Source organism: Centruroides sculpturatus, unplaced genomic scaffold (assembly GCF_000671375.1).
Source record: "Centruroides sculpturatus isolate CEXI.00-Female unplaced genomic scaffold, Cexi_2.0 scaffold445, whole genome shotgun sequence".
In the NCBI taxonomy this organism is placed as follows: Eukaryota; Metazoa; Arthropoda; class Arachnida; order Scorpiones; family Buthidae; genus Centruroides; species Centruroides sculpturatus.
The window spans coordinates 165234-177209 of NW_019384683.1; the positions used below are offsets into that span (position 1 = coordinate 165234).

At 28.6% G+C, this 11976-nt stretch overlaps 2 protein-coding genes across 2 annotated transcripts in view; one reads left to right on the forward strand and one right to left on the reverse strand.

The window, feature by feature from the left end:
• Nucleotides 1-101: 101 nt before the first annotated feature.
• Nucleotides 102-11976, forward strand: part of LOC111627006 (transmembrane channel-like protein 5) — an 84983-nt gene continuing 73108 nt past the window's right edge. The window contains exons 1-2 of the mRNA XM_023370549.1: nt 102-266; nt 7210-7340. Coding sequence (XP_023226317.1) covers nt 7218-7340 — 123 coding nt within the window. The 5' untranslated portion in view covers nt 102-266; nt 7210-7217. The remainder of the gene's footprint in view (nt 267-7209; nt 7341-11976) is intronic.
• LOC111627005 lies at nt 1882-2703 on the reverse strand. The gene has a single exon (XM_023370547.1). It carries the CDS (start codon nt 2701-2703, stop codon nt 1882-1884), a length of 822 nt encoding a protein of 273 aa, XP_023226315.1.

The window sequence follows — 11976 nt, forward strand, 5'->3', positions numbered from 1 at the left end:
ATAATTTTATAATTATTTATAAAAATATTCATATTTTAACTAAAAAAAAAAATCAACGTTTTTAAATCAAAATACATACAATGTCAAAAGCGACATCTAGCGTTATCGAAATTTACAGCTGTGAATTTAATCGTCAGATGGATTGACGATGAAGTTTTATAGAATAATAAGGGCTGTAAAGTTATACGAAGTGACGTTTCTACAAAATATACATAATCATCCATTCTAAACTAATCTACGTTTTATTTGGAACTGATCATTATTCAGTAAGTTGAAATATTTTTTCTTATAAAAAAATTCTATGAATAAAACTGAAAGAATTCAATTAAAATTTAAATAAATAAAAATTTAGGGAAACTGAACGAATAACAATAAAGTAAAATCCTTTGTATAGATTTTTTCAAGTGCATTATCTCTGCGAACTATTGGCGAATGTCACTTATTGCTGTACAATTGTAACAATTATAATTAGGCAATTTGCATATACTGTATTATACAAATACGTAAACAAATTATATCTGGAAGTAGCTTCTACCTATATTTATTATATTCATAGTTAAATTTAATTGCATTAAAGCTATAAAATATACCACTTTCTGTAATCAACGATAAATACAAGGATTAATTCTATTATCAATTCATTTAAATTGATTATTTAATTTATAAAACTTTTATGATTTTNTAATTTTACATAGGTTCCAGAACCATTTATTATTTTTACGGAAGATCCCAGAATTCTGAACCGTATACAAAAACTTTTTCTTCTTAGCTAAACAAATCTTTTTAACTAAGCCACGAAATAACACAAACAATTTACGGTACGATTCTAAACCATTTTTCTTAAAAGCTCTCCAAACTCTATTTCTGTTACGAATCATTAAACGACAATTTAAATCAAACCAATTGTTAGTATTTATATAATCCTTTGGTTTTACATTCATATTATTAGCACTAGCTATCTCAACAATTAATTTACTAACATCTGATAAAGAAACAGAATCACAGTCTAACAGACACTTCTCCAACTCAAACATAAAACTATTTATAGACTCATCATTCCAAAAAATTCTTTCATGCCAGCTCCCATTATTATTCACCTTAGATTGACCAGGTTTATTCAAACATAATACCATAGGAAAGTGATCCGAAAAACAACAATTATCATCCACAGAAAAAGACTTAACACAACCCCATACAGAAAAAGTTGTTAAACCAAAATCAATAACTGAAGAACCCAAGCTGGACACAAATGTATATTCCCCAGCTTCATCGCCAGACGTTCTACCATTTAATATTAATAAATTTTTATCTGCACAAAATTGAAGCATCTTTCTCCCTCTGCTGTTTATAATCACATCTTTAGATTTCCTTTTCCTTTTAACCAAATCAATATCATAAACATTACCAATGTAGTCAGGAATAACATTTCCCTCACCCATCCGAGCATTAAAATCACCCAAAATAATTAAATTTAAATCTTCATTGAAATCAAAATTATTTAGTGTCTCAAATATTTCCTGCCAACTATGTTCTTGCATATATACAAAACATAACAAAAATTCTCCCACAGGGAATATAATATTAATCAAAACCAGAAAATCATCTTTATAAAGTACTTTATAACAAAAGCAAATTTTTATAAATAGCAACCATCCAGCCTTAAATCTACAAGCCTTAAACCCCTACAACCATCTCTAAAAGCATTACCAATAATACAATTATAATCCGATAAAACTTCCAGATTATTACTTTTAGAAGAATACCAGGTTTCAGACAAAAAACTAAATCAAATTGCGATGTATACCTCCAAAATGAATACGGTTTATTTTTAATACCAGCACAATTCAATATCATTATAGAGGTACACTGGGACTGTGGTTGCTATGAAGAAACAACAATAATTTTACCCGAATTCTCATCATATCCGTATTTCACTCCATCAATAAATATTTTATCATAAGTTAAACGGATTTTCTGAGCACCTTCAGATTTCTTCTGTTTTCCAAACATCCTTAACTTATACCTTATATCTCTTATTCGTTGCGAAAAGTCATCATTAACAAATACATTCAAATTACGGGACTCAAAAACAGCTTTTTTAAAAGATAATTTATCATTAAGAGACCCAAACTGACAAATTATTATTCTAGGCCTATCACCAAATTTCTTTCCAACTCTCCTAGCATCAACATATCTCAACACAGGCAAATTCAGCTTATTCATAGCAAAGAGTTTAACTGCCTCTAAAGTATCATTAGCCGATTCTCCAGCCCCTTCCTCCAAACCATGTATTATTACATTATTAATTCTTCGCTGATTATCCATGTAATCTATCTCTCGTTCCATTTTCGAGACTTTCGTACTAATATTATCAATAAGAGAAGAACTCACCGACTCCGATCCGCCCGAACCAATCCTGGCCTCAATATCCACTAATCTAACCTCAAAATCAACAAGTGCCTCATCCACATTCTTAAGCCATTCCGTAAGATGGTCGAGTCGCTTTATAAAATCCTCCACCTTGCCATTAAGAGCAGCATGCATACGTAATAATAAACGAACACCTTCCGATACATCAAAATTCGAATCTTGCAGTAATTCTGTAACCTCCTCCTCCTGACCTAAACTACTCCTTCTAGGTCTACTTGGTGTTCTCTCCGGTATAGTCGGTGAATAAGTCTTCCTCTTTCTGCCTTGAGACATAATAAAACAAGCAAACTTACCTATAAAAGAAAAAGGATTCAATTATCTTATCCAAAATGTGGATAGTCTCCCAACACTTCTTAGCCACAAGCACACTTTTAAGGAAAAAACAAATGCCACCTTTCGGCAGAAACGAATACTCCAATATGCAAAATAAACAACGATGTACGTCACTCCGTACAAGGGATCATTATATTAGTAATAAGTTCCAAAAAATTCTCCAACGGAATAATAGAAGTTCCAAACACACTTTCCCGAATTTTTTCTAACTTAGAGCATTTAGCAATCACGTGAAAAGCATCCAATATCTGATCATCCTTACAATACATGCAAATTTCTCTGCGATAATTCTATAAAAGAAAAAGGATTCAATTATCTTATCCAAAATGTGGATAGTCTCCCCTTATATTAAATATTTCACATGTCTTAGTATAATTTGCTTCATTTATCAATATAAAATGCTAGAATATGTATATCTTTAAGGTAATCTGTTAAGTTTCTTATTTTAAAATGTATACATTTTATTTATAAGAAACATATTCTATTTATCTGTTACAGTATAGGCTCTGTCAAAATGGTATAATTTATATAATCTAATATTGTGTACATTGCAATATTAATGTAAAGATTAAATTTATATATAAACTTATATTTTTGACCTTTAAAATTTTAAGTATCAAGTAAATATTAGAGATTTATGTAAGTAATTACATTTAATTTTAATAGAAACTCATTCAGCAAACAAAAATTTTATTTATTATATTTTTGATTGAGGGATGAGTTTATTGTAATTGTGAAACTGCAAAAAATTTAAAATAATCATTCAAGGAATTTTTAGATAGATATATTTTTGAATTACCAGTACTTTTTGTTTTTCTAAATCTTTTATCTCTACAACTGATTTTTTATTCAGTCGTTGTAAATATTGGAGAAATAAATATGCTAGACAATTTTAAGGAGTCCAGTTTAATGTGATTCAAATATTTTTTGAGACAATTGGTCTCATCTTCAGATCGAACAGAATTTTTTTGATATGAATTCAACTTCTTACTCTATAGTTCAATATTATTTTTAAGTATTCAAACTCATTCAAGAGCTATTTTTGAATATTTAAGTATGGCACAGATGATCGAGAGCATCCTGATGGGCCTAATAATTTTTGAACGAAGCAACATTAGTGCTGTTATGAGACATCTCAATATATGATGTATATAACCCAAAATATATCATCATTACAAATTAACATAATAAAATAAAATGTTTTTAAGTTCAGCTGAGTAAAGAGATTACAGTCCTAATGTTGATTTCCTGAGTTAATTAATCATAACCATGGGTCTAAGTTTAAACTGGACCTTTTAAATTAATATTGTCTAGTGTATTTATTTCTCTGATTACACATGAAGTCATCTTATTTATGTAAGTATTGTTATAAATATGATGATATTTAAAATATTTGTAGTTTGTTTCAAATAATAATAATTAATTTAAATGAAGACAAATTAGTAAGCTTGAAAACATGCATTTAAATTCATGAAATTGTCAAATTTGATTTTATTGATTCATATATAAATACCTTAAAGACCAACAATCATATCAAATCCAAATGATTACTGGATTAAATCAGGCTATTATTAGTAGCAGTAATGTAGATTGACTTAATCTGGTAATCGTTTGGCTTTTATTGATTCATTATTTTATATAATTCTAACAATGTCTTTCTCTTTTTGTATATCATTGAAATTATATTAATTCTATTTTACATATTAAAATGTAAAATGAATAATACCGAATTAAGGAAGCATAACAAAATAAATATTAATTGAAGTTGTTTTTTAGTTTCTACATATGTAATAAAAAGTTTAATGTTGACAAAAACACAAAAAAATTTCCTATTTGTCTTCGGATAATACGTCCAGACACTCCTGTTGTGGTGTAAAGTTAAAAGCAGTGACTTTTGGATTTGGAAAAAAAAAAACATATTAATTTAATTATATATAAAAAGCAGGGCCGTGCCGTGCTATGATGCAGAGATGCGGCCGCATCAGGCGGCACTGTGAGGGGGCGGCATAAAAAACATTTAAGAGGTAGAATTTCAGAGACTTGCATCATACTTAGAAAATCTACCGCACAGCCCAGATAAAAAGCATTTTAAAATTAACATCCTGTTAATTTTCACATATGATATATGGAACAGAAATTTTGTCTGTTAAATAGAGGTCCTTTAAATTGAGATTTTACTGTACTATTATATTTATTATTATATTTGCAAATTATATGAAAAACAGAATGTAAATGCTTTTTCAATGTTATTTAATGTTAATGAAATTTACTACTGCTAATTTAGCTATAATTAGCAGTAGTAAATTTCAGTAAGTAAGTTTAAATTAAGTGAATAGTTAAAGTCCATTCTGAACAGACTTTGTTCATAATTATTACTATTAACAGATGATTCTGCCTGCATTAGACACATACACACTTCCAATTTCTAATATTCATTTAGACTTTAGTCTTAGTGTACTGCAAAATTTGATAGTTTTGTAATGAAGCATTCAATGCCTCTTAGTAAATAATTACGGTTACACACGCACATAATTTATGAATAAGATGTAAAATACTTTCAACATTAAATTAAAACTAAAATACAGTACTGAGTTATACTTTAGTGTATTCATGATTGAAATAAAGATCCATTAAAATATTAAAATGCCTTTGTTTATATATGATTCTTTATTTATAGATTATGCATAGAGCTTAAAAGTTTTAAAAAATAACAATAACTTGTTAAAAGTTATTGTTATTTTTTGAAAATTATATAATTCAGAAAAATATTTTTTAAGAGAAATTATTTATTTCTATAATATCTATCTCATTATTAGTTTTCATCAAAAAGACTTATAATAATAATATTAATGCTCCAAAGAAAAGCTCAATGATAATTTAATACAAAACAAATTTTTATTAGCTTTTTGTTTCTGATTAATAAATAAATTATTTTTAGACTGCAGTAGAATAAAATTAAAAAATGTTTGTTTACTTTATTTGTAATTTGTTAAAGTTATTAAAGTAACTTAGTTTCTTTCAGGTCTGTCACAATTCAGTTTGTAGTTGAAAAAATAGCTTGTTCTATATTGGCTATACAGGGTGTCCACAAAATAAGATTACATCTTCAATATTCTATTAAAAGAAATACATGTGTAAAGAACTTTTATTTTGATTATTAAAAGATCTATCAAGTGTTAAAGTTTTTTAACTGATATGATACATGGCGCTGAATGTCTTGTAGAAGGAAAAACATTCTTAAATGTAAAAAGAAACAAAAAATGGCTATGCCACAAGAAAAAACAGTGCGTGTTTTTTGGTTTGCAGAATCAAAATCATTAACAACAGTTCAGTGTAAGTTCCAAACAGAATACAAGAAACAGCAACTGTCACAAGAAAGCATTGATAAATGGGTAACAAAATTCAAATCAGCAGGAAGTGTGCTGACAGCAGAAGACATCACATCCTGCAATTTTTTCCTTTGGGGATTCATTAATGATATTATTTATAAGAACAAGGTAACATCACTTATTGAACTCAGAAAATGCATTAGTGAAACCTTCATCTTTGTTACACTGGAAATTCTTAGATGTACTTGGATTGAATTGGACTATTGTCTTGATATCCTGCAAGCACCCAAGAGAGCACATGTAAAGATTTATTGATGCTTATTATAAAACTTTCATATGTATTATGTTCTTTATATTTTTAACATTATAAGTAAGTTGTTATTTCATGTTTTGTTTTTGTAATAGAGTATAAAAGTTGTATACTTATTTTGTGGACACCCTATATTTTTCTTATGCAAAATTCAAATAACTTTGTAAACTTTAGCATTCATAATTCATAAATTTGAATTTAGTATTTTATTTATAAGCATTAAATAAAAATTAAAACAGATCAACTTCCATTTAAATTTGTGTAATGTAAAAAGCATATGGAAAATTTAAGCTTCTCACTTGACTACCAAATAGTTTTAGTATTTTGAATATTTATTATATAACATTTAATATTTTATATAATATATCATTTTATATTTACTACATATTTTGCCTGATTTGTTTATTTATTTGAATGATTGAAAATAATAGTAAGAATACTATGACTGTTTCTTTTTCCAAAGTTAATTTATTCTAAAGTGAATTTTTTACTTTTGTACACTTTTTCAATAAAATTAACCAATTAGAATTCATTATTGTAAATAATAAACAAAAGTTGTAAAAAGTAATATATTTGTTCATAAGGCAGGAGTATTTTAATATGTTATTTTGATAAATAAAAAAAAATTACAGTATTCAATCATTCATAAAATCTAAATAGGAACAAACATATTTAGGCTATTTAATATATAAATATAAATAGTTTGCATAATTTAATTTTAGTTAGTATAATTTACTTTAAAATTTATAAATGACACACAATTAAATTAATTTGTGTAAAGGATCTGCTGAATTATTTTTCTTTTAGAAATTATAATGGCTAGTCTATCAAAAAGAAGAAACGAGATATCAAAACAATTCCAACAGGAAGCATGGAAACCAAATGCCAATGTACTGAGGTATCATAGTGCTAATATAAATGATGATGATGTGTATCAGGTAAGTGTGTTTGTAATATTGTAAAAGTCATTAATATATTTTATATAATTATTACTGAAATCTTGTTGAATCAAACTTCAAGACAGTAAAAAAAATCCTGACTGAGTTAGTTTTGAGTTCACCAGTTTAATACTCAATTTTTCTCAAATATTTTTTCTGTGTCCATAAATTTCCCATTAAGCTGTTCCTCAAGAATCTGTTTTATATAGAATGGCTACACATTGAATACAGTTTATAGTGCTTTTGAGTGTGTTGTCAAGGCACTTCCTTGTATCCTAATTAGAATGCTAGTAACATATATCAGTGAAAGGATATCAACACAAGGTTGTAATGACATGTTGTGTTTGGCATGGAACTGTACTGTTCATCTTAATTATCTATATTCACATGGAACATAAGAGAAAATGAAGTTCATGGATCTGTTAGTGTGGAGGGTACATAGGAAAGTAGATTAAACCTAAAAGTACTAACAATTTCAATTTAACAGAACTGTGTTATGAGGAAAACTAATATACTGTGCTAGAACCAGTAGACAAAGTTAACATAGTTTAACTTAGAGAAGTTTTACTGTATAGGTAAAATACATGCAAAAATTGTTTAGAACTATAGATCTGTATGATTGATGAAGTTTTACAGTATTGATAAATTATTTATAAAATGATTTGTGATTATACGGTGGAACCTCGGTATATGACCTTAATCCGTTTCCGATGTTTGGACTTATACCGAATTGGATGTATACCGAACCAACCTTTCCCATAAGAAGTAATGTAAAAATGATTAATCCGTTCTCATGTAAAAAAAATGGCTGGCTTTAAACACCTTGCTTTCTTGGCTAGTTTCTGCTTGATTTTTCATGAGATCAGCATATATCTTTTTAGCTTTCTTGCAAATAATTGCTTCTGATACGATGTTGCCAGCACACGTTTTTCAGTTATCCAAAGCAAAAGCAATTTCTCGACATGATCTAACGTCTTCGATCTCTGTTTAGAAATTGATTTAACCCCTTTCGCAACGTTAGCAGATTTAATAATGTCTTTATTTTTCATGATTGTTGATATCGTTGTTCTCGGAATACGGTATGCAACAGTTAAAATCTCGAACACGCGTGCCACTTTCATATTTCTCAACAATCTCTTTTTTTCAGTTCCATTGTGATTCTAGTTATTTTTTTAGTTTTATGTCACTTTTCATTTGTCTTTTTGCGATTCATGACTCATAAAAATAATAAAATTTTACATACAAATTAAAACCAGAAGAAATTTAACCATGTTTATAAACCATTGCACCGTGAACGTCTAGTCTGGTCTAGTACACCGATAGTGCTACTTGTTTGTAGATGGTGCGTATAATTGAATTAAGTCGTATACTGAACAAAAGTTGTATACTGAGCAAAATTTATTTCGTTCAAACAGGATGTATTCCAAATTGGACGTATTCTAAAGCAGACATATACCGAGGTACCACTGTATATTAAAACATGTTTTATTTTTAAGAGTTAATATTTCTGAGTTAAAGAATATTATTCTGTAGATTTTTCTAAAAATTTCTGAAATTAAAAAATAATAATGATTTTATTGTAAATATTTGAAAGAAACTTTAAATTTTAAATCAAATGTTGATATTTTTTACAAAATTACACTACTTTAGTGACTATAAAATCAATGACCAGAATGATATTAAATACTAAACATATTTTAATTTGGTTTTAAAAGAATTGCACTATATAATAATAATCAAATATAATATGAGTTTTCTTAAATAAAAGCAAAATGAGATTTTTTAATTTTCTTATGTCAGAGCCCAGATTTTATTTTGACTATAAACTTTTACATAATTATATAAACCCAAGAAAATTAACATTTAAAATTTATATTAAAACTCAAGCATCGACACACAAAAGCCTTTATAATGCAGCCTTTTAATTCAAAATTTGCTAATGTTTTCGGCCATTTTGAAAGGCCTTTGTCAAGAACAGAACAATTGAATGATTCTGATTTCAAAACCAATATTTGTTCTGAAGCTTTTTGAATTTTCTTACATGTCTAGTGCACAGGCTCGTATATAAATAATTACACACTATATTGGTACTTGTACCAATATACACAAAAAATATAAATAAATATAATACATTAATAAATAACTATCTAAAATAAAATAAAATAAAAATAAAAGTAAATAAATGTGTAAATAAATACAGACAAATACATAAAACCATTGCTAATATAGAGAAGAACACCATAGTGCCTGCTTCTTTAACTGCTTGTCCCTTTATTTTATAATAGAATATTCAAATTATCCTCGCTTTTCAAGCTGCTGAGATTTTACTGGACACTCTAAAATTTATTGTTAATCCTTCCTGGTATGTCTTATATATCTGCCATAATTCTGCATATTTCAAGTGCCTCTTGTCTTGGATCTTTTGTGTTATTTTAGTCCTTTCCCAATCCACAGTGACTTCCGTCGGGTCTGCTATAACGTACATTGCTAGTGCAGTGACTGATTGTTCCTTCTGCACGTTCCTTTCATGCTCTTTTAGTCTTTCTTTAAAGATCTCCCTGTGGCTTTTATGTAACTATAGCTCTTTTTGCCACCTTTCATCTTGTACTCTTATTCTATATATTCCTGGAATCAAGCTCTGGTCTATGTCTTCCTTGTCTGTGCATAGCATTTGGTATACTGTGGGATTCCTTTTAAAAATTATCTTTTTGTTTGTTGCTGCTCCTATTTCTTTGTAAATATTGCTTAGAGGTGCCATATATTCCATTACAGTGTATTCTTTTCTGCTCATTACCTTCTTTATCATCTATTTTTGTTTTGTTAATAATGACCTTTATCGTATTCTGGTAGATACTGCATTGCCTAGCTAGTTCTTTGATGTGATCTAATTCTTTAATTCTGTCTTGTGGTTTGCTGCAGTGTGTGTAAGCTCTCTTTATAAGTGCCCGGAATGCTGCTATTTTATAGCTTGCCAGGTCGTGGGATAAACAGCAGGTTATATGCCACCTTTCTGTAAACTTTTGTGGCAATTTCCCCCTCTTTTCTCTACTTCTATTGATAAGTCTAGAAAATGCATACTTTTGTCGTTCTTTTGTTCTATATTGAGCTCTAGGCTGAATTTGTTGGAATTAACGTCATTCATTAAGACCATGTCCTTTGATTTGTCAGCTCTTGTAAGTACAATATTATTGCGATTCATCTGTTTTTTTACTTTCTCTTATATTTTTCCATACTGTGCTATGGCCTGTTCTGGTATATTTATCCTTTATTTTAAATGCCATTTTTCATCTGTATACCTTTTTCTTAATTTTGCTTAGCCCTTCCAATGCTTGTTCTACATCAGAGATGATCTTTTCGTACTTAAAATTAACATTTAAAATTTATATTAAATGCAAAGAAAACTATATAAAAATTTTTCCAACAATTAATAAAAAGATGGAAGGATATGATTGCGTTTTCCATCGGATTCACTTCCTTTAGGTGACACATCTTCTGAACGTGTCACCCGGAACATCTGGAACCAGCGAAATTCATCTATTGGCCATGACCTATAACATTTCTAAAAAAGGGCAATAGGAGAAAACAAAAAAGACCTCCCCAATAAAAAGGAGGGACTGATGACGATCGGGGTCCGTCGTCACTGAAAGTTTGCCCTTGCCAGAGTTACCCCAATACTCAGATACCTCCGTGATGTGATCTTTCTCCATTCAAATGAACTCTATTTAAGTGAACTCCATCAATCCATGCATTACAAGGTGTCTATGTAACTTATATATAAGCTCTCTCTCTCTCTCTCTCTCTCTCTTCAGACAAGAACTTGTGAGGAAGCTTTAAATATGAGATATTAACCTTGTATAAATTGTGGTAGTTTACAGTAAATAAATGGATAATTGTTTTTGTTTAATTTGTGTTTGGTGCACTTCCTTAAAACACATTGTCTCTCATGTCGCCTCCATGTAGATCCAACCATCCTTAATACATGACCACTTGCGTAAGAATGCAATCGCTATCATAATTTCTATGTCGTTTTTGACATAGTGGTGTCATCCTGACATGGCATTGTGACGTGGTGTGGACCCTGCAGTCACACTTATTTTTATAATTGTTTGATTACAGATCAAAGTTATAGCAATTGAATTTATATAATGGCCAATTGTAACAGGATATGTAAGCCAGTTTTTAAACTATCATTGGATTTAATAAATATTTTCAATTTATAACTGATTTTTAGTTAAATTATTGTTCATTAAAATATATTTGCTAGTTATTTTTTTCCATAAGAACAAACTTTATCATATATTTTTCTAATACAGTAGAGCATTGATTATCTGAATCAATTGGGGACTGGGGTTGTTCGGAAAATTGATATTTCGGATAACCGATTGTGTACGAAAAAATATATTAACCTATCCCATGTTGAAATTTTTCTCCGTTGTGTGTCGCTTCGTGTTGAATTTTCGTCGATGTTAAGCCTAACGAAGACTATTGTATTGTTAAAAATTATTTTTTTATTTTGTACAAACAAAATAAATATGTTGAAAAATATAAAAATAATAAAAAATTATACTTCAGAAGTTAATTTAGTATCAAAAACGTAAAATATTTGAGTAGCCCAAGACATAGCCAAAGATTGCAG

Excerpts from the sequence above, each read along its gene's own strand:
- LOC111627005 (XM_023370547.1), bottom strand. The coding sequence starts at position 2,703 with ATGTCTCAAGGCAGAAAGAGGAAGACTTATTCACCGACTATACCGGAG.